The sequence below is a fragment of the Xenopus laevis genome, chromosome 2L, assembly GCF_017654675.1.
Source record: "Xenopus laevis strain J_2021 chromosome 2L, Xenopus_laevis_v10.1, whole genome shotgun sequence".
NCBI classification, from domain to species: domain Eukaryota; kingdom Metazoa; phylum Chordata; class Amphibia; order Anura; family Pipidae; genus Xenopus; species Xenopus laevis.
Window position 1 is genome coordinate 31,691,967 of NC_054373.1, and position 24,611 is coordinate 31,716,577.

Below are 24,611 nucleotides of genomic sequence, written 5' to 3' on the forward strand. Positions count from 1 at the left end.
TTCTAAGAATGCTCTAAAATTTTGTCCCAAAATTCATAGTTGGAACAGCCCTGACCAATATCAGAAGTAAAAGTTTCTTCCTTTTCCTGTAACCATATTTGCTTGGTTTAGGGGCTCTATCTAGGAGCTGTATGGATTGTTCCTTTACTGGGAAAATGTACTGGTCTTCCAAGCATTATTATTCTTCCTTTTATAAATATTGGTAGTGTTTTATTATATATAACAAGGAAATTAGAACATGGCCTTATTAAAATAAGTTCTAAAGGTCAGTGTTTTTCTTTTCCAGCTTACTGTGTAGCAGTTTAGTCAGAACTAATGGCTTATTTTAAAAATACAAATTTTAGTGATTATGTATGTATGTATGGATTTTTTTTTTTTGGATAGCGCTCCTTGAGGGTAAAGCCCTGTACAACAAAACAATAAATTAGTTGTAACAAACAAGGGTTCATTGAAACCCCATAGGGCTTACAGTCTAAATGGGAGGGTAACATACAGACACAGTGAATGCACCTAATCCACTATATGCACCTGGGATTTAGGGATACACCTGAATCCTTTGTGAACCGAATCAATTAACTTAATTTGCATAAGTTAATTAGAGAAACGTGGGGGAAAGAGAGTGATAAAAGAGTAAAAGCTTTTTGACTTCCTTGTTTGTATAACAAAAAGTCATGTGGTTTTTTTTTAAGGGCTTCGGATTCGGTTTGGCCAGGCTTTTGGATTTAGCTGGATCCGAATCCTGCTGAAAAAGACCAAATCTTGGCTGAATTCGGTGCATCCTTTCTAAATTTAAAGGGCGACTTAATCCTAAAAAATACATATATACTGTAAAGTGGCTCTCCAAACATTCATGTTCCAGTAAGAGAATTAACCCAATGGATGAAGGAAATATTTAACATTTTAGTTGTGTATGTTGCCATACAGTAGCCACATGCAGATATGTTTAGGTTGCCCTTTAAATAAATATCCACTGTATAACTATAGCTGAATAATCTTTCAAACCGGAGTAACAAGTGCTTTGGTTATAATTTCCTTTTGCGTAATCATAGTTGAAAGACACATTAAGGCCCAGTAGTCCTATGGCATCTGTATAATTCAATGACCACCCCTTGAAACCTTTATATTAAATCTGTTTGTATTACGCAGGATTGTAGACAGGAAATGGTGTATTGTTTGTACTTCCTGTATAATGTACATCAAAATCACTGACCTTTAGTGTAAGTCACACAACGTACACAAGTGCTGCAGTACAACTTTATATTAGGATTCCCACACATTAACCCTTTCAGCATTTCTGCTAATTTCAGTTAATTCCTGCACTGCCCCAAAAATTGTTGTTGCGTAAAATACATTATACTTGGTATATGTGACGGAGCCTGGGTATACAATATATACGTACATGTATACAAAGATTGTTGAGTGTGATTCAACTTTTCTTAATCTCTACCTCTCTGATCATCTCTACAGTTTATTCACAATGAGTCGAAGAGTAGTTCGTCAGAGCAAGTTCCGTCATATTTTCGGACAACCAGTGAAAGCCGACCAAATGTATGAGGACATCCGGGTGTCTAAAGTGACCTGGGACAGCTCATTCTGTGTAGTTAACCCCAAGTTCTTAGCCATTATTGTGGAATCTAGTGGCGGAGGTGCCTTTATAGTATTGCCTTTGGCCAAGGTAAGTCAAAGTGACTACTCATTTTCTAGAAAGTAAAGCTAATCATTTAAATATAAAGAGTAAATAAACCATAATTCCTAATATCTAAAGATAATTTCAAATAACACTTTGGTCAGCGTGCCAGACACATAGGGGCAGATTTACTAAGGGTCGAATTTCGAAGTACAAAAAAATTAGAAATCCGACCATCGAATTAAAAAACTTCGAATGCGAATATCGAATTTGAAGTTTTTTCAACAAATTTGGCAATCCTGCGGTCGAATAAAAATTGTTCGATTCGAATGATTTTTAGCGATTGATCGAAGGATTTCTATTCAACCAAAAAAAAACTTAGAAAAGTGCTGTGGAAGGTCCCCATAGCCTCACATTGGACTTCAGTAGCTTTAATTTAGCGAAGTATGAAGTCGAAGTTTTTTTTAAAGAGACAGTACATTGATTATCGAATGGTCAAATAGTCGAATGATTTTTACTGCGAAACATTCGAATTGAAGTCGAATATAGCCTATTCGATGGTCGAAGTACACAAAAATTTACTTCGAAATTCAAACTTTTTGACATTCGAACCATTCACTCGAACTTATTAAATCTGCCCCATAATATTATTACATATAAGGGGTATCACTGCTAAAATATTTCTTCAAATGCCTCTTTTATGTTTGTTCCTTAGAGGGGTGTATCACCACTAAAGGAAAAGCTGAGTTTACTTGGGTTTCCAAAAGTTATGCACCCCAAGTGATTCTATTTACTTACTCAGGGCAATCTGGGGCCACACATGAAATATACAAACACGTTTAATTTGTAAAAGTAAAGGAAATACCCAGAAAAGAACTACAGTGACAGTTGGATAACCAGATGGAGCTATACACTGGAATATGGGACACCTGGATAATAAATAGACGTATTATTATTACTAACTGGGCAATGGGCAGATTCCCCCCTCCTCCTATTTCCTCGGAACCAAGCGTTTCAAACTGTGCTGCATTCATTTGCATCCTGGGCCGCATGTGGCCCTCGGGCCGCAGTTTGGACACCCCTGCTATAGAATGTCTTTATTCTAACCAACATTTAAATACATCTTAATGTTTTAATAGTTGAATTATTTTCCTTTCTCATCTGCCTCTTTCCACCTTTCAGATGGGTGTCACCCACGGCGCCCAAAAAACCTTTTGATTTGTAAGGCTACAATTTTATTTTTAATGTTACTTTCTATTACTTATCTTCCTATTCAGGCCTTCTCCTGTTCATCTTCCCGTTTCTCATTCAGAGCCTGGTTGCTAGGGCAAACTTGATCCTAGCTTTTGAAATGGCAAACAATACCAAACTCGAGAGCTACCGGACTTGGCTTAAATCATTTTAAAACTGCAAACTATCTCAGAAAATCACTCTCTACATCATAGTAAAAGATAATTTTACGGTGAACTAGCTGCTTACTGACTGTGTGCATACAAAAAATATATCCTTCCTGTGATATGTTGAATAAGTCCAATATGTTGTGTGCCAAATGGGAAAATGCCAGGAAAAGTGTAACTTGTGTAAGACACAGAAACCATATACAGTATGTCAATATTCCACTGGTACTAAGCCCCAGCACAAGACATAAAGGGACAATGCCCCCATCAAATACTCATGCTGCCCCTCTTTTGTCCCTATGTACGCAGGTGTGTCTTTGCAACCCGTAGCCTCTCTAATAAAATAGTCATTTATTTTTGTCCTCCTCTCCTGACATGGGGATGATTATTGTGTTTATTGGAGTCCCAAAGCATTGCATTGCACAGAGGATTTGCATCATGTATTGCCAGTCAGTACAAAGGAACAAGCCAAATTTTAACAGCATCAGGATAGACAATGGTACAACCCCAGCTGCTTGATCTTTAATAAAAAATTCAAAGCCAGTTAATTAATCATCTCTTTAGCCTTAAAGGGGTTGCTCACCTTTAAATTAACTTTTAGTATGATGTAGAAATTGATATTCTAAGACAATTTGCAATTCTTCTTCACTTTTTATTTATTATGGTATTTTAGTTATTTAGCTGTTTGGGCAGCAGCTTTCAAATTAGGTATTTCAGCACCTATCTTGTAGCTCAGGGTATTATTTTCCCTAGCAACCAGGTAGTTGTTTGAACAAGAGACTCGAATAAGAATAGAAATAGGAGAAAGGTAAATTTAACCTTTACAAAGCAATCGTTTTTGGAAAGAGTCAGAAGAGGAAGGCAAATAATTAAAAAATACATAAATAAAGAAATCAATTGCAAAGTTGCTAGGAATAGGCCATTCTATATTCTACATACTAAAAGTTAACTTCAAGGTGAACCACTCCTTTAAAAAAAATGCTCTGTAAAGCTAAAATGTATTGTTATTGCTAATTTTTATTACCCCTATTAATATTCCAGTCTCTCGTTCAAAGCAATGCATGGTTGCTAGGGCAATTTGGACCCTAACAACCAGATTGCTGAAACTGCCAACTGGAGAGCTGCTGCATAAAATGATTATTAACTCAAAAACCACAAAGAATAAAAAATGAAAACCAATTGCAAATTGACTCATAATACTAACTTTTAGTATGATGCAGAGAGCGATATTCTGAGACAATTTGCAATTGTTTTTAATTTTTTTTATTATTTGTGATTTTTGAGTCATTTAGCATTTTATTCAGCAGCTCTCCGGTTTTGCAATTTCAGTAATCTGATTGCTAGGGTCCAAATTACCCTAGCAACCATACATTGATTTAAATAAGAGACTGGAATGTCAATAGGAGAGACCTGAATAGAAAGTCGAGTTATGAAAAGTAGCAATAAAAAAAGAGTCAGAAGAAGAAGGTAAATAGTTCAAAAACAAATAAAATAAAATAATGAAGACCAATTGAAAAGTTGTTTAGAATTAGCCATTCTATAACATACTAAAATTATCTTAAAGGCCACCCCTTTTAAGGGATGGTCACAGGTGACTTTCCATGGCCTGACTCAGGACCATCGAAATGTAAATGAACTAATTTCCTTGTCAGTGAATATAAAAGGGACAGGGGTGCCATCTACAAGGGTTGGAGCCATCGCACTCTGTTTTAGTAAACTTTATACAGGTATGGGACCTATAATCCAGAATGCTCGGGACCTTAGGCTTCCCGGATAACAGGTCTTTCCGTAATTTAGATCTTCACACTAGAAAGTCACGCAAACATTAAATAAACCCAATAGGCTGGTTTTGTTTCCAATAAGGGTTAATTTTATCTTAGTTTGGATCAAGTGGAAGCTACTGTTTTATTATTATAGAGAAAAAGGAAATCATTTTTAACAAGTTGGATTATTTGATTATAATAGAGTCTATGGGAGAAGGCCTTTCTGTAATTCAGAACTTTTCTGGATAACGGGTTTCCGGATAATGGATCCCATACCTGTACAATGTTTTTTCACAAATGCAAATTTAGTTTTCCATGATACTGACCCAGTAATATCAGTCTAGCTCTACAGTTTACTCTGCTCAGTGGGCAGAGAAGTCAAACAGTGTTTTGCCTAGTCTGGCATAAAGAAATGGCAACGGTTACCCAGTGATAGAAATTCCTGATTACTCTTTATAACTCTGCAAATCAAGGTAATATCTGCTGGTATCTCAGCTGAGCCCTTCCAGTTCTCCGCAGCAATCGCTCGATAATATCTTTTCCATTTGCTAGCATCATTTATTCTGCAGGGACAAAATAACAATAAAAAAGGGAATGTAATCTTGATGCGGTCATTCATTTGTTTCCTTGGTAACGTCCAAGAGTTTAAATAACAGAAAAAATTTATAGAGACAAACATTATTTAAAGGGCATGTAAAGTCTAATAGTGAATAAGGCTAGAAATGCTGTATTTTGTATACTAAATATAAACATGCACCACAAGCCTAATCAAACAAATAATTTATGCTTTCAAAGTTGGCTACAGGGGGTCACCATCTTGTAACTTTGTTACACATCTTTGCAAGACTAAGACTGTGCACATGCTCAGTGTGGTCTGGGCTGCTTAGGGATCGTCATAAACAAAGCTGCTTGAGTTCTGCATGGCTGGGAAGTAAGGCGGGGGCTCCCCCTGCTGTACATAAGTATGATTGTTTCCCTGCTCAGCAGTTAGGGACCGTCTGACAATTCCTATCCACAGCAGTAAATGAAGGGAGAATTTCACTGCATACAGTCAGGTTTCTTGTAAATACGGTACACATTTTTTAATTAAAGTATGTTGGAGATAGGTTTCTTTTTCATTAAAGAAAGTAAAAATGGGACTTTATTTTTTTGCTTTTACATGCCCTTTAAAGGCGATTTTTTTTCTGCTACTGTATATATAAAGTAGAGAAGGAATGTGTGATTAGTCTTATGATGTATGCCCTCGCTGTCCTTGTCTTTTACTGTTATAATAATCTTTTCTGAATCTCCAACAATAAAGTCTAACCTGATGACTTTCTCACAGCACGGCTTCCATTAGGAATAGGAACCATTGTATATTCCTAGGGCCCAATACAATTCTGTACAATTCTGTACATGTGACCTTCTTGCACTTTTCTAACAGTGCAAACTATTGCTTTTTGAGTGCCCCTCCCTGTTCTGTGATATGACCTTCATGCCTGAAGGAAGAGATGTACTGAAAGAAATGTAATTAAATGGGTTTATTAAAATTATTATAATCTGCTAGTTGTTTGATGTTCAGCAGTGTACTAAGATGTGGAACACTGGTTTATGCTATAAAGTGCCTGGCAGACATCAATGTTGGCAAGGCCCCATCAATTTCACCCTTTTATATAACACCTGATCATTGGTCTTCATTCTAAGATTGTTGGCCTAGTTATTAGTTGTTATGTAAATCATATGCTGTTTTCTCTAATGATATAGATAATGCTAATGACAACTTGAGAGTAGTGATGGGTAAATTTGTTATGTAATAGAAGGTACTAAGTTTGCCCTGGAGCAGTAACCCATAGCAACCAACCAGCAGGAAGTATTTACTGGTCACCTGTTTAAAAGCATACAACTTAAGATGGCCATAGACGCAAAGATCCTATCGTACGAATTGAGGATTCGTACGATTTTCGGACTGTGTGTGAGAGTCCCGGCATTTTTCATCCGGCGGAGATCGTTTGGTCGATCGGACAGGTTTGATTTTGTCCCGACCGTCCCACCAGAGCCCATTGCGCTCTCACCATAATCAGATTACCCCCAATATAGCCATGCCCGTTAGTGGCATATCGGGGAAAGATTGGCTCGTTTGGCGATGTCGCCAAACGAGCGGATCTTTGCGTCTATGGCCACCTTTATTGATTGCTATTGGTTACTGCTTCTGGGCAAACTTGGTGCCTTGTATTACATATAGGGAGGGGTAAGTGCTCAGAAGACTGTGAGCTCAGTGCAGCCTTTGACCTATGGGACATACAGTATTCTAGGGTAGCCATATGTACCTCATATGCTTATTCATCATATCACAATCAACAGGCTAATATGTATGAATATTAATTAACAAAGTAAAGTTAGGAACCTGAAGATACCTAAAGCACCCGGTTTTTCTTAAAGGAGAATCAAACCGTCAATAGAAAAAAACCCTACACCGCTAACCTACATAGACCCCCTCCCTCCTCCCCCCCAGCCTAGCTGCCCCCCAAGCAAATTCCCCTCTTTACTTACCCGTCCGTGCAGATTCTGTCGAGCGGAGTTCACAGGCGCCATCTTCTTCTCTTCGGTAATCTTTAAAATGAGACCGGCAAAGCGGCGCATGCGCAGTTGGAGCAAATATCTGGTGCGCGACAACTGTGCATGCACCGAAATTCAGGAAAATTGGAGACACGCCGGTATCATTCCAAAGACTACTGAAGCGGCTGAAGATGGCGCCCGTGAACTCTGCTGGACAGAATCTGCATGGAGGGGTAAGTAAAGAGTTAAGTAAAGAGTTAGGGGCATTTTCCCGGGGGGGGGGGTAGCTAGGCTGGGAGGGGGTCTATGTAGGGTAGGAGGTTTTTTTATTAAGGGTTTGTTTCTCCTTTAAGGGAAAATACACCCTCATTTTTTACATTGGCATCACATTGCATTCAGTTGGGCTTAGGTAAAAAAGTTGTCTGAACTTTTATTTTTTTTATTATTATAATTTTTACGCAGAAAGGACCTGATTTCGTAGTTTGAAGGGAAACATGATACTTGTATTAACCATTTCTGGTTCTGAAACATTTATTGACCTATATACTCTTAGTTTGCATGAGAGCTGCTCATTGCCTCCTTTAAATATGGCATGCAATAACCTGCTAAAGTGTTATGTTCCTCTCAAATAGCCAGAGAATGTATATGTGTTATAAAATTACAAAATGGGATAAAATACGTATGCAGCCATTTTTATTTCCTGTTTAAAGGGGAAGTAAAGTCTTAAATAGAATAAGGGTAGAATTGCTGTATTTTGTATACTAAACATAAACATGAATTTACTGCCCCACAAGCCTAATCAAACAATTGATTTATGCTTTCAAAGTTGACCAAAGGAGGTCACCATATTGTAACGTTATTAAACATCTTTGCAACACCAAGACTGTGCACATGCTCAGTGTGGTCTGGGCTGCTTAGGGATCATCATAAATTCATAAATAAAATCAAAACAGCACAAGTCAAATAATATCTGCCAGAAGCCAATACAGCAAGACTGATTAATAATCAGAATATACAGACTGCACTGGGTCCTGTGTTGTCATGTAATCTAATGTGGATTTTATAGTTTTTGTATTGTTTAATACAAACTTTGTCCAACTCTCCATTAACCATTTCCCTTCACAGCATCATGAAGTCCTTGTGCTTTTCATTTTGGGTGCTGCACAGATTCCCAAAATATATCGCTTTAAAATGAAACAAGGTAAAGATAGGGCCGTATTTATATACAGGCACCTAAGGTCCAGGTGCCTATATGATTTAATACATTTTTAAAATAAATATTCCCCCAGTCACTGCTGGAAACATTCTGCTTAAATCTGGTGGCAGAGCTGGGGGTGAGGGGTACAGGGCCAATTGTGGTGAAAACAATGGGCCCTTTTACCTGTACGCGTGATGTCACTTCCTTACGTTGGGGGCGATGTTAGGTAAAGCACCTAAATACAAGCCTGGGTGAAGAAGGGATTGGATCCTACCATGAGCCTAAGTGGAGTTGGGAAATAGTTTGTACAAGTATCATGTTTTCCTTTTATTGTGTGGAATCAGGTATGTCTGTGCAAAAAATGATATTTATATCTGGCAGTTCAGATAATGTTTATGCACTTTTTACATAACCCAACTTAATGACAGGGAGGGGTTATATTTCCCCTGTAAAGAATAAACTTCAAACATTTCAAATCGCCGACCTTCGTTATGTTGGTATATAAGTTCTGTTATGTTTCCTCAGAAACTCCAACCAACCTTGAAACAAAGGGTGAAAAGGGCAGAGTAATATGGTCACATTCTCGTCTCCTGCAGTTCTGCTCTTATTTGGTGCTAGAATGTATAGCAGTGACTCCCCCCCCCAAGCTGGGAGCTACACTATATCCTTGACCTCTGCCACCTTGTCTCCTCTGATCCCACATTCCAGCCCAGTGAAGGAACGGTGAGGGTTTGTGCAGTAGCTGTGGAATTGCATCAGCTGTCTGTGGATCCTACACTGCTAATAAGAATGACCTCACTCAACAAACAATAGAAAATGTCTCAGGAAGTGCTTAGAGGGCCATTAGTGTTATTTTTCCAATGTGCCGGGCAGGGGAGATTGTTTAGCTGCTAGTAAGCCACCGCCCTTCCAAGCCATTGCTTGTCCATAAACATTTTCCGTACCCTATGACACTTCACTTTTCCTCTTTCCTCTTCGGTCCTGTTATGCATTTGAACCTCTATTCCCTAGTGGATATGACTGATATTTATTACTAGCACTGATTAATCACTTATTTACACTTTTGCTCCAATAGGGAAGAGTAATTCATTTAAAACAGTGGTTCACAGTTAAGTTAACTTTTAGTATGTTATATAGTATGGCTAATTCTAAGCAACTTTTCAATTGGCCTTCATTTTTTTTTATAGTTTTTGAATTATTTGTTGCCTTCTTCTAAATCTTTCCAGTTTTCAAATTTGAGTCACTGACCCCATCTAAAAACAAACGGTCTGTAAGCTTATAAAATGCACTGTTATTTCCACTGTGTATTACTCATCTTTCTATTCATATTCCAGTCTCTTATTCAAATCCATGCACGGTTACTAGGGTAATTTGGACCATAGCAACTAAATTGCTGAAATTACAAACTAGAGAGCTGTTTGTCTCAGATTATCACTCTCTACATCATACTAAGGGGCCATTTCACCAAGCTCGAGTGAAGGATTCGAAGTAAAAAAACTTTCGAATTTCGAGTAGTTTTTTGTGCTCCTCGACTATCGAATTGGCGTAAATTCGCCTGAGTAGAATGATTTGAATAGATCGAGTGCAAAAACAATGCGACTATTCGCCATTCGATAGTCGAATTACTGGATCGAGCGCAAAAACGCTGCGACTATTCGCCCATTCGATAGTCGAAGTACTGTCTCTTTTAAAAATACTTCGACTGCCTACTTCGCCACCTAAAACCTACCGAATTGCTTTAAAAGCCTATGGGAAAGTCCCATAGGCTTGTTTTCCAAGTTTTTGATCGAATAAAAAAGCATTCGATCGAATGAAAATCCTTTGAGCGAATATTCGATCAAGCGCCTATTCGCCTGGCGAATATTCGCCAATTCGACAGCGCGTAAATTCGCCTGAATTGCCTAATCGATTCTATTCGATTCTATTCCCCAGTCGAATTTCGAGGGATTTAACCCCTCGAAATTCGACCCTTGATGAATTTGCCCCTTAAAGTTGCTTTAAAGGTGAACAGCCACTTTAACAGAACATAAAACACATACACATATATATGGTATTGTTTGCTTCTTAAAGAATCTGCATCCCATGAAACATTCATTGACCTATATACTCTTAGGGACACATTTACTAAGGGTCGAATATTGAGGGTTAATTAACCCTCAAAGTAAAATCCTTTGACTTTGAATATCGAAGTCGAAGGATTTACCGCAAATACTTCTATTGATCGAAGAAAAAATCATTTGATCGAACGATTAAATCATTCGATTCGAAGGATTTTAATCCATCGATCAAATGATTTTCCTTCTATCAAAAAACCCTTAGAAAGTAATGGGGTAACATTGTAGCTCGGTAGGTTTAAAGTGGCGAAGTATGTAGTCGAAGTTTTTTTTAAAGAGAAAGTACTTCGACTATCGAATGGTCGAGCGATTTTTAGTTCGAATCATTCGAATTGAAGTCGAAGGTCGAAGTAGCCTATTCGATGGTCGAAGTACCCCAAAAGAAAAAAAACTACGAAATTCAAAGTTTTTTTTACTTTGAATCTTTCACTCGAGCTTAGTAAATGTACCCCTTAGTTTCCATGAGAGCTGCTCATTGCCTCCTTTAAATATGGCATGCAATAACCTGCTAAAGTGTTATGTTCCTCTCAAATAGCTAGAGAATGTATATGTGTTAAAAAATTAGAAAATGGGATAAAATATGTATACAGCCATGTTTCCTGTTTAAAGGGGAAGGAAAGTCCAAAATAGAATAAGGCTGTATTTTGTAAACTAAAAATAAACATGAATTTATTGCACAACAAGCCTAATCAAACAAACGATTTATGCTTTCCAAGTTGACTACAGGGGCTCACGATATTGTAACTTTATTAAACATCTTTGCAAGACCAAGACTGTGCACATGCTCAGTGTGGTCTGGGCTGCTTAGGGATCGTCATAAATTCATAATTAAAATCAAAACAACACAAGTCAAATAATATCTGCCAGAAGCCGATACAGCAAGACTGATTAATAATCAGAATATACAGACTGCACTCGGTGTTGTCATGTAATCTAATGTGGATTTTATAGTTTTTGTATTGTTTAATACAAACTGTCTCCAACTCTCCAGAACCAGTGGCTGCAGCAAAATAATAGAATCCCAGTTTATCTGTTTAAATCTGGTTCCATGATCTTTGTCCCTGCAGCTGGAGTTGGAAACAGTAAAGGGGATGTAAAGGCAAAAATAAAATCCAATACAAATCTCTACACCATCTACAGGGAAACAAATACAGCTGCTTGAGTTCTGCATGGCTGGGAAGTAAGGCGGGGGCTCCCCCTGCTGTACATAAGTATGATTGTTTTCCTGCAGAGCAGTTAGGGACCGTCTGACAATTCCTATCCACAGCAGTAAATGAAGGGAGAATTTCACTGCATACAGTCAGGTTTCTTATAATAACGGTACACAATTTTTAATTAAAGTATATTGGAGATAGGTTTCTTTTTCATTAAAGAAAGTAAAAATGGGATTTTATTTTTTTGCCTTTACATGCCCTTTAACTATAGTAGATTGAATAATAAGACTGAATCATCCAAACCTGTAGACCCAGCTGATTTATCAGGGCCCTACATTTTTTACAGTTTGTAATGTGATTTAAAACAATCCTCATTACAGAATAATATGCTTTGTAAATGGTCTTATTAATGATGGTCACTGAGAAAACTTTTTAAAGTGGGTATTACGTGCAGTATCTGAGTTTTCGGTAATTCTACTAAAAAATAACTTCAACATTAAACAAGGTTCTGGTTTTTTTTTTGACAGAGAAAAAGTAAATCCAATTTAAAAAATCACTTCATTAAAATGGACTTTCCCATAATTTTTTGTTATCTGTTTATTGAGTTTACAGATAATGAATCCCATAGTAGTTCTTGGTATCTAGGGCTTTGGAAAGGGTTTTTCTGTAACTTTCACTATGGGGCAGATTCCCTAAAGGGCGAAGTGACTAACGCTAGCAAAAATTCGCCAGCGTGACATCATTCAGGTGCTTCACAGATTTCCTGACGGGTGCAGGCGTAACTTCACTAGCAAAAGAGACAGACGCTATCGATCATTCACACTCTATCGCCAGGCGATTTTTCACTCTGGTGTATGGACGTAACTCTGCGAATTCACTAAGATGCGGATTTTACTGAACGTTACCTCTTTCGCCAGATTTGCCTTCGCCAGCTCAGACCAGGCGAAGTGCAATGGAGTGCATAGATCTTCTTTCCTTTGTGGAAATATTTTCTAAGTCCCAAAAAAAGCTGGCGTCTTTTCCTTTTTTCCAGAGTGATAGCCTGCAAAGGTCCGTAAATTTTTTTTTGGGTAACCGGGTTCCCCCTCCATTCTCAAACATATGGAACATAAACTATACAGTGGGCTCATGTGTAGGGCATTATAACAACTCTGTTTTATTTATTAAGGTTCCCTGGACTTGTGTAATGTAATGTATTTGCTGCAACATATATGTCCATGTAACTGATGCAAATTAGGCAACGCTAGCGCTTATTTGCTTTGATTGCCGAAAGTAACGCTAGTGAAAATTCTCCAGCGTTCCGCGCCCTGGATGCAACGTTGCACTTTAGCTAATTAGCATTGTCCTAGAGAATTTATGCCTGGCGAAGTGTTGTGAATTTTCACCAATGCCCCAACCTTATAAAAATTCATAGGAACATGTCAGTATTACTAAAGAGTTCCAGCATCAAAATCTTTCCTGCCAAATGTCCCTGAAAGCTCAGTAGAGTAGTAGGTCAGAGAGTAGAAGAAGCCATACTGTTTTCCTTCTGACATGCTGGACTGGGATATAAACAGTACTGCAGCCAATGAAAGAATTGCAGTGCCTCCTGCCCAACTGAAGAAGAGTCTTTACCCATATCAGAACAGGTAAACACCACTGGACTGGGGGCAGCTTCGGGGGAATTTTGGCCAGAAAGATATTGGTGCTGCAACTCCTTAGTAATAATATGCTCCTGTGGTTTTTCATCGGAACAGTATTGATTTAAAGCCACTAGACACATTTATAAATGAAATCCAATAGGATTTGCTTTGTGATCAACATAGATTTATGCTTGATTTGGTATTATAGTACTGTCTTATTTCTATAAAGAAAAAGCAAATTGGTCAAGAATGAAGAACTTTCTGTTACATTTTAATGGTGTTACTCCTGTTTACTTGAATAAACTTTCTTTCTTTTGGGGCAGACTGGACGGGTGGATAAGAATCATCCTACAGTAAGCGGCCATACAGCTCCAGTTCTTGACATAGACTGGTGCCCGCATAATGATAACGTCATCGCAAGTGCCTCTGACGACACCACCGTAATGGTAAGTTTTGATGTTTGCCCCACTTGCCATGAGGCGGTACAGTTGTTGTTCAGAAGTTTCCCTAATCAAGGTCAACAATGCGACTCACTCTTTTTACCAGAAAGTACAGGAAAGAGTGTCATTCGTTTTTCCCATTTCAAACTCGAACAAATTTCCAGTGAATAAATGTTGATGATGTGCCATCTACCTTGACTTTTGTACTGCCTACCAGCAATTTATTTTTTTTTGTTCTGCAAAGGATAAAAATAACAAATAGTCCCCATTAATGACTCCTGTGCTCAGTGCTCCACCCAAACGTTGGTCCTCCTTTCCTGTTCAGGCTTGTTTTTTAATTTTACGTTTCTCACTTTCAATCCAACTCATTCATAAATTTCCAGCACATAAGCTTTTTCAGAGAAATCTTGTCTAATTAATAGGGAAAATATAGATTATGAGAAATGTACCACATCACACCAATTAAGCAAATCTAATCATGTTGGTGCTATGGGAAATGCGACAACAAGTCAAAATATGATTTTGGGTGGCGTTTATTGCTGTAGCTGCACTTTACATCCATTGTTCGGAAATTTCTACTGTTTTAGAAGTGGCAGAGATTTCTCAGCTTATTGACGAGTAGTAAATCCATTGCCTTTCTCCCAGTGGACTCCCAGTGTGCCACTAACACAGCCAATGCTCCAGTGTGTATTATAAGGCTTGTGCCGCACAGAGGTTTTACACTTATTGTCACTGTGAAACAATAGTTTATCCCCCACTGAGTGAACACTGGCCTTGGCGTTTGCTTATAGAGATAGTCTATGGATGATATCACAGTTTACATCTGCAGAGGAAGTAGTATGGCAGCTCCTGCAAGTATTAAAGGAAAACTATACCCCCAAAATTAATACTTAAGCAACAGATAGTTTATATCATAGTAAGTGGCATATTAAAGAATCTTATCAAACTGGAATATATATTTAAGTAAATATTGCCCTTTTACATCTCTTGCCTTGAACCATCATTTCATGATGGTCTCTGTGCTGCCTCAGAGATCACCTGACCAGAAATACTACAACTCTAACTGTAACAGGAAGAAGTGTTAAAGAAAAAAACACAACTATGTCTGTCTGGCTCATGTGACCTAAGAAGTATAGTTTGTTTGATTTGTTTGTGTGCACCGTGAATCCTACGATCCCAGGGGGCGGCCCTTATTTTTTAAAATGGCAATTTTCTATTTATGATTACCCAATGGCACATACTACTAGAAAAGTATATTATTATGAAAATGGTTTATTTACATGAAGCAGGGATTTACATATAAGCTGTTTTATGCAATATCTTTTTATAGATACCCACATTGTTTGTGGGTATAGTTTTCCTTTAATAGATATACAGGTATGGGGCCTGTTGTCCAGAATGCTAGGCACCTGGGGTTTTCCGGCAAGGGGTAATTCCATAATTTTTGTTTCCGTAATTTATATCTCCATATCTTAAGTCTACTAAAAAATAAATAAACACAACAGGATTGTTTTGCCACTGATGAGGATTAATTATATCTTAGCTGGGATCCAGTACAAGGTACTGTTTTATTATTACAGAGAAAAAGCTAATTAATTTTTTTAAAAAAAATTATTATTTGATTAAAATGTAGTCTATGGGAGAGGGCCTTCTGTAACTTTGCACTTCTGGATAAGGGGTTTCTGGATAACAGATCTCATACCTGCAGCTAGATACAGATCTCTATGCAGAATATTGTGTTAGTTTAATTAATCTATAAAATAACATGAAAGTACATCCTAATAATAAATATGGTAAGTTTTTTCTTTTGATTGAATCTGTTTACAATGTTATTGGCAAGTTTTGTGTTCTTACTTTCCCCCTTCCACTCCAGTCACCAATGGGCGCAGACACTAAGGGGCACATTTATCAAGGGTCGAATTTTGAATTCATGGGAGTTTTTTAAAACTGCCATAAACTCCCATGAACTCAAAATAAAACTAGAACAACAATTTGGCAAGTTTTAGGTGCCCAATAGTCGAATTCGAGTTCTTAAAGGGCCAGTGTATGACAAATCTCAAAAATCAAATTTCAATTGTTAAAAAATCTTTATTGAATTTTAATAATTCCCTAGTCAAATTTGACAGTTTTGGCCATAAAAAAACTCAACAATTCGAATTCTAAATTCGAATTTTCCCTTTAACCCTGCCCATTAGTCATAGTGTGTGGATAGTTTTAGAAAGCTAGCACACGGGCAGATTCGGGGAGATTTAGTCACCTGGCGATTAAATCTCCCTGAATCTGCCCTTGTGCTTGAACCCTTTGGCTTTGTTGTGACACTATAACCATTCATAAAATCAGAAAGTGAATGGCTTTGTTATTTGAGCTGCCTTTTTATCTTAAGGAGTAGAAATATAGGGGGGATGCACATGAGGATTTTTTATGAGAATATTGTCGGCGATGCCTTTCATGATTTTATTTGGCTGCCAAATAACCAAGGGAACAGTTGAAACAAGCTCATTGTTCTGATGGCAAGGTTTATTGGAATGCATTCTGCATATTACATAGAGCCTTACGTGGTTGATTATATATAGAACATGTTGCCACGTGTCTGCTCTGAAGCCTGCGTCTTACCCTATGATGCAGCAGTTTGTTCTAATTATACCCCAGTCACTAGAAGCCGAGGGGAGAGGAAAGCTGCTAATCGGATGCTAAAAACAGAGGCGGCCGTGTGACGAGGATCGGGGGATTCCAACAAGCTGTTATTCAGCCATCAACATGCTTGGATCTACCATTCTGTTTTTCCTGAGCCAGGAAAAACGACGTCTCTTGCTTAAATGAATAGCTATGGGATGCGAGCCAATGGTAGACAATACGTTTAGCCCTTTATAATACTTCAAGCTCTAGCATTGTCTTGTGTGCACAAAAACACCTCTGACATGGGAAGAGCTGGGTGGAGACTGAAACAACACAATCTTTTAGCTCAGGGTTAGGCAACCTTGTGGCACTTGTTCATAGGTCTATGGATAAGTAACAACTTGGACGAAAAACGCGTAAGGCGGAGTACTTTAGGGCCTGTACATATGTCATTTTAAGATGTAATTTTCTATGTTTAGACAAAATTTGGAGTTTACAGGATAATCTTTGATGGTTTGAGTTTTTGCCCTTTGGTTCTGAGGGCTTATCCTGTTTTGTTTCCGGGCTTTTGACTGGCGTTATATGCTTCCCATTACTAAGGATATTTTTGTAAAGGTACAGTATAGTTCATGATGACTTTCAAAAAGGGGGCTATGCTCTTCCTTGCATCATGTTCAGCAGTACTTTGTACTATCAAAGGCAGCATTGGATGTAAGTGTAGGGTACAAATGTGGAATGACATACCAGGCCACCCCCTGCTATACCTAATTTGTGCCCATTTATGTTAAGCAGGGCCGGGCCAAGCCCTAGGTAACCCGCTGGCAACCTCGCTCCCCCTGTGTGCATGTGCGCACCAAGACGCTGAGAGGGGAGCAGTGACATAGGGGAAGGCCGGAGTGGGGAGAGTGTCAGACAGGAAGGGCAGGGGAAGCGACTACGACAGCCCTGGACTTGAAATCAAAGTAAAAGGCCCTGGAATTCCAAGTACACAGGAACCTAAGTAGACCCCCACCAGCCTAATAAATAGTGTCTGTTTATGGCATCTTTCAGCAGCCCCTCTGGCATTTGCCAGAATCCATAGATTGCCGGTCAAGGCCTAGACTATGAACTAGGGGTGGGCAGAACTGGTACCTGCACAGCACCCCCTATTGTTGCGCCCTAGGCAGGTTCCTCTTCTGCCTACCCCTAGTTCTGGCCCTGATGTTAAGCCACTCCCCGTTCTGCCCTGATTCACAAATCAGGAAGTTAAGAGTTAAGGTGGCCATAGACGTAGAGATCCGCTCGTTTGGCGATGATGCCAAATGAGCGGATCACTCCCCGATATGCCCACACTGAGGTGGGCGATATCGGGCTGATCCGATCGTGGGCCCGAGGGGCCAACGATCGGATCATAATGCATTCAATAAGGGCTGTCGGGTCGCGGGACTGCATACATGCACAGACAGGCTTGATAAAGGGCCCTGTAAGGCCCGAAACGTTGCCACTTTTTTGTCTACATGAGCTAATGAGCCAATAAAATTATAACATTGAATAATCATCGTAATCATCAGAGTGCTGCAGTTACTGGAAAACACATAGTATTCCCTTGACCCGAGGCAGGTTGGGCTAATCACTGCTGAGCACCTGATCCAAAAGGACTGTGCACAAGGTTTGAGCGCTCCATTTCTGTGTGGGACTACATACACGCACAGATGCGCCCGCGATCCGACCAACTTTCGGCCAGATATCGATCAGGGAAGCCTGTAGGATGGACCCACACATGGGCCAATAAGCTGCTTGTCGGCAGCTTTTATCGGCCTTTGTATGGGAGCCTTTATGTGCTATGGTACCCAGGCCCTTATGACAAAATCCCTGTGGGGACACCAGAGCTATTCTGTTTCCTAGCCATTATGCCACCACCACCCTAATTAATATGTTTTTTCAGATGCTAGCATTTATCTCTACAACCCAGAAATATCCTGTTTTATCTGATTATCCATTTGTTATCACTGTGTTTCCCTTTTAGGGATGCATTTCCCTTCCAGGACTCAGCAGTGTCTCCACAACATGTAATTCTAATAACTAATGAGAGTAGAAGACCAATGATAAAATACCATTATTATTCCTTTTGAAGGTTCTTAAAGAAAAAACTGAATTAACAGCCTCATAAAAGACTGCTTTAATGACAGATGCTTTCAACATTCATCAAAGGATTCTGGGAAATAAAGCACAAACAAGCTTTCTCAATCATGTAGTCGGTTTCTTGAAATCCCTTTCAATGTTCAATGAAGTCAACAATTTCAGCATGGTACTCGAATAGACAGAAATCATCTCATAGGTAATACAGATGGTTGGTTTTCTTACCTCTGAACTACAAGAATGAACACGTCTTGCTGAGAAACCAAGCCAGCTTTTGGGCAAAGCAATAAAAACACCTGCGTGTACATAAAGTAGATGATATATTTTTATTCTATAATTGTTGTAGAAGGTGACAATTGGGATATATTTCAAAGTTGTTGATGTTGCTAATTGGACTTTAGTCCTGCTACTGAAATTATATAAAACTGGTTAAATATAGGTATGAGACTTGTTATGCAGAATGTTGGGGACTTGCCCCGGATAAGGGATCTTTCGGTAATTTGGATCTCCATACTTTAGGGGCCCATTTATTACACCTTGAATTTATTTGGTCGGGGTTTTTAAGGGGAAATCTCAAATTTTTAGTGGAAAAAAAAATTAATTTTAGAGATTTATAATACCTCAAAGCTGCTAAAATTCCAAATCTGAAAATACTCCATCTCAAAACTGTCGAGGTCATGTAGAAATCAATGTCCCCAGAACATAGCAGCTCCTGTCGCTGATGTTATTCAAGTACAGCAGTCCTTTGAAATCTGTGGCATAAGGTCATACACAGATCACATAAGTGCAGACAAAAATAAATTATCCAAAGTTACAAAACTGGAGCAGGTCTGTATACAAAGATAAACAAAAGTAATAATACAAAATATAGTCTTACAGATGGGTCACTGACCCTGACAACTGGATACCATTTTAAACTGCATTGTGGATGGAAATAAGGGGAATTTTTATTATATAGTGAATAAAGTACACCCTATTGTAAAATATAAGGATATTATAAGTTACCGAGGAGTTTCATGACCATATAAAAAGACGAGGCTGAAGGCCGAGTGTTTTTGTACAGGTCATGGAACTCCGAGGTAACTTCTAATATTCTCATATTTTGCAACTGGGGGTACTTTATTTATTATAATACACAAATTTCAGTGAGTCATGTGACAGAAATGACATCAGAACTCACCGTTTATAACTGGTGACATCAGAACTCACCATTTATAAGGATATAATTTATAGCTTTGTGTATAGCTTTTGTGTATTATATAGTGAATAAAGTACCCCCTCCTGTAAAATATAAGGATATTATAAGTTACCAAGGAGTTTCATGACCATATAAAAACACGAGGCCGAAGGTCGAGTATTTTTATAAAGGTCATGGAACTCCGAGGTAACTTCTAATATCCTCATATTTTACAACTGGGGGTACTTTATTTATTATAATACACACGTTTCAGTGAGTCATGTGACAGAAATGACATCAGAACTCACCGTTTATAACTGATGACATCAGAACTCACCATTTATAAGGATATAATTTATAGCTTTGTGTATAGCTTTTGTGTATTATATAGTGAATAAAGTACCCCCTCTTGTAAAATATAAGGATATTATAAGTTACCAAGAAGTTTCATGACCATATAAAAACACGAGGCCGAAGGTCGAGTATTTTTATAAAGGTCATGGAACTCCGAGGTAACTTCTAATATCCTCATATTTTGCAACTGGGGGTACTTTATTTATTATAATACACACGTTTCAGTGAGTCATGTGACAGAAATGACATCAGAACTCACCGTTTATAACTGATGACATCAGAATTCACCATTTATAAGGATATAATTTACAAGATATTCATGACTTTTTTTTTATAACTTCTTTATTGATATCAGTCAAAGATGTTGACAACAACACAGAATGTAATATTATACATACATTGTACCTTTCACACCATAAACAAGGTCACCATAGTAGCTAAACGAAGCATTCTGTTAAACAGCAGTAACAGGAATAAACATGTGCAGTTACACATATCCGAAATATAGCCAAACTGTAAGTATGAGAAAGAAACAAATAAAAACAAACAAACATACGGAAGGTTTCCCAGAGAAAAAAAAAAAAAAAAAAAAAAAAAGGGGGGGAAAGGGAAAAGGATCAGTCACACCATGTAGTGGGACCTATTTCAATTTTGAGTGAGAGTCTCGTCTCGATGCAGATTAGTAGATGAGAAAGAGGGCCATAAAAAAGCAAGTAGAAAAGTGTCCAGACTGTGGGTCCTCTAGGCCTATCGAGTATGTTTTCCTCTGTAAGTTAACCACGGCTGCCAAATGGCATCATAAGTTGGGAGTCGGTTCTCATTATGCGCCGCCATTAGTTCCATATCCGCTCGGACATCCATTGCTGACAAAATGTGGTCAATTGAAATTGGTCCTCCAGGTTTCCAAAATTTGGCAATCAAGCTAGTGGTAGTGTTAAAAAGGTGAAAAAGTAGCTTTTTCGTATACTTAGGCACGCAGTCCGGGAACATCAATAGCAATGCCACTTGTGGGTCGTAGGGGATGTCTAATTCAAGACCAACTGTTATAATAGTAAACACAGATTTCCAAATGAGCTGAGACAGTGGGCAGTCCCAATATTCATGACTTTTGTGTATTATATATGTATATATGTGTGTGTGCAATGTGTGTGTATAATATATACTTTCTTTCACCATAATCACAGGTTTATTATTTTATATAATCTATAGCTTCAATGAATGGTTAAACTTCATTCCAAGAAGCTTAAACTTCATTCCAAGAAGCCTATTCCCTCCTGAAATAGAATGCCTTTCCCTTCCTACCCCTTACACCATTTAAACTATAGCTGATCAACATTGAAGATTTATATTCTTATTAGTACTCAATGGATGTAAAAGTATATGGCTCATATACTAACATAGGTGGCCGTGCATTAGCCTTGGATTTAATATATGAAAGCAATACTGCTATGGGATCTGTTATCCAGAGGCCAGTTATCCAGAAAGCTCTGAATTAAGGGAAGGCCGTAGATTCCATTTTAATTTAAAAAATTCACATTTTTTAAAATGATTTCCTTTTTCTCTGCAATACTAAAACAGTTCCTTGTACCTGATCCTTACTAAGATATAATAAATCTTTATTGTTTTATTTATTCCCTGTTTGCTATAACTGCAGTAAAGCACTGCGTATCTTGACAGCGCTATATAAATAAATGATGATGATGATGATTTAATGTTTAAATAATTATTTAAAAAATTATGAAGATCCAAATTAAGGAAAATCCGGAAAACCCCAGGTCCCGAGCATTCTGGATAACAGGTCCCATATCTGAAATCAGAAGCTACACCAGCAATAAGGCTTATTACCCAAAATGGCTCACTGCAAGACTAGGCTTGTTAGCAGCCCCAGGTTGAATCTTTGTGGCTATAATAAGCAGCAGTATTTCCAGGAAGGTCTATATTTATAATTTAGTTTGCCTGTGGAACATCATGGTTATCTTTGCTTGAGTGTTGCCTGAGTGCATGCATGTAGCCACGTATATACAGTTGAACCTTGATTTTACATCCCTAGATATTACACTTTCCTGAAAATTATGCAGCTTTCATGACCCCATACAGGTAAACTGCGTTTTATTCCATCTCGGATGTTACAGTTCCTTGGAATGTACACTATATTGTGGCTGGGTAAACCTTACAATAAAGCTTGTATTGTAAATGGATATCCTTAAAAGGTGCACTGAATTTAAGGGGCAGATTCATCAAAGGTTGAAGTGAATTTTCGAATGAAAAATTTTTGGGTACTTTGACAATCGAATAGGCCAAATTTGACCTTGATTCGAATTGAAAGACTTTGAATATTCAGACCATTCGAAAATCTTCGAAAAAACTTCGACTTCAACATTTCGCCACCTTAAACCAGCCGAATTGCTATGTTAGCCTATGGGGACCTCCTAGAACCTATAGCCATAAGGTTTTTTTTCTACAATCGATCGATTTTAATTTGATCGAAAACAGCTAAATTTAAACAAAACAAAAAACTGCAACTATCGAATTTTTCAATTCGATGGTCGAATTTCGAATTTTTAGCACTTCGAAATTCGACCCTTGATAAATCTGCCCCTAAAAGTTAACTTTTAGGGGGTTATTTATCAAAATCCAAATTTTTCAAATGTTTTAAATAAAAAATATCTGACCAAACTAAAATACACGATTTACCCTTATTTATCATTAAAAAAACACGATAAAATCGGATCGGGAAAAACCATGACTTTTTCAGATTGCTGCCCGAAAACCTTTTCCTATCGTTGCTCAAAAAAACCCAAATTTCTCGTGAAATCTGCGGGAATGTTAGAAATGTTCGAATTATTGTACGAAACCCAGCGAAAACCATAATATCTTAAAAATCCAAATATGACATTTGACTTTTAGAGGACCTCGACAGGTTGATGATGGAATATTTTCGGATTCAGACATTTTGCATCCTCGGGGTATAATAAATCTTTTTTCCCCACTAAAAATTCGGATTTTATAGTAAAAAAAAAACTTGAATTTTTCGAGTTTTTAGCATTTCAACTTTAATAAATAACCCCCTATGTGTGTTTAAATCAGCCTTCATTTTTTCTTTTTCTATAGTTTTATAATTATTTGCGGTCTTCTGACCCTTTCCAGCTTTCGAATGGGGGGTTGCTAACCCCATCTAAAAAACAAATGCTCTGTAAGGCTACACATTTATTGTTATTGCTCATTTACTATTCAGGCCTCTCCTATTCATATTTTAGTCTCTTATTCAAATCAATGCATAGTTGCTAGGGTCATTATGGTAACGTCTCTGCAGTTTTGGTTGTTTTAGCTGTCAGCCCCAAGGTATGGAACAACAGAATGTGGCCATGCACAGTTGGCTACTGGCCTGTTTATAGCCATCTTAAAATAACAGTAACACCAAAAAATTAAAGTGTTTTACAGTAACGAAAACATACTGTACTGTTGTGCTGCACTATTACAACTGGTGTGTTTCTTTAGAAACTCTACTATAGTTTATATAAACAGGCTGCTGTGTGGTCATGGAGGCAGCCATTCAAAGCCGAAAAAGGAGAAAAGGCACAGGATACACAGCAGATAACAAATAAGCTCTGTAGTATACTATAGGATTCTTCAGAACTTATCTGGTATCTATTTAGTATCCTGTTCTTGAATGGCTGCCCCCATGACTACACAGCAGCTTGTTTATATAAACTATAGTAGTCTTTCTCAAAAGAACCCACCAGTTTTACCAGTGCAGAGCAACAGTACATTATAGTCTCATTATTTTAAAACAGCTTAATTTTTTTGGTGTTACTGTTCCTTTAAGACTCCGTTTTGCCTGTGACATTCCTGTAATGCCATTTAGTTCTATCCTGTCATTTTTCTTTAAGCAGAAGTGCTGTTATTTAATGCAGGATGTTTACCAGCTCTACTGTTGGAACAAAGACCCTACCAGAAATACTGCTGTTTTATTAAAATAAAATGATGTATTTTTAGAAAAAATGCAGGGGCACTTATAGGCGTCCACACTGATATCTGGGACAAATGGTGCTTTTTGACTGATGTGCGGTTCTAAAAGACTTGAATAATAGTATGGATGACATGTAGCCTGATATTGATTTCTCATAATTCTTCTAGAAAGATCTCATTCCATCAGAGAGTTCTGCTTCTGAGTGCCGTGAGGGTCAGAGCTTTACTAATATCCTTGTTTGTCATCAGGTTTGGCAGATTCCAGATTACACACCAGTGCGTTCCATAACAGAGCCAATTGTAACACTAGAAGGCCATTCCAAAAGGGTGGGCATCGTAAAGTGGCATCCGTCTGCTCGCAACATATTACTCAGTGCAGGTAATGACCTCTGGAAAGGTTTTTTGTTTTTATTAAGGGTTGAGGGATTCAGTGGAGTATAACAACAGAACATTTTGTATAATGTACACATAGAGATTCCAACCATTGATCACAGTGTTCCCATTGAAAAAACTGTGTTTACTTCTTT

General features: G+C 38.0%; 1 protein-coding gene across 2 annotated transcripts in view; it reads left to right on the top strand.

The window, feature by feature from the left end:
• Nucleotides 1–24,611, top strand: part of coro6.L (coronin 6 L homeolog) — a 66,944-nt gene that overhangs the window by 24,547 nt on the left and 17,786 nt on the right. For both annotated transcript variants that reach the window (XM_018246089.2, XM_018246088.2), the window contains exons 2-4: nucleotides 1,468–1,675; nucleotides 13,734–13,856; nucleotides 24,334–24,463. In XM_018246089.2, the coding sequence (XP_018101578.1) occupies nucleotides 1,478–1,675; nucleotides 13,734–13,856; nucleotides 24,334–24,463 (451 nt within the window). In that variant the 5' untranslated portion in view covers nucleotides 1,468–1,477. The remainder of the gene's footprint in view (nucleotides 1–1,467; nucleotides 1,676–13,733; nucleotides 13,857–24,333; nucleotides 24,464–24,611) is intronic.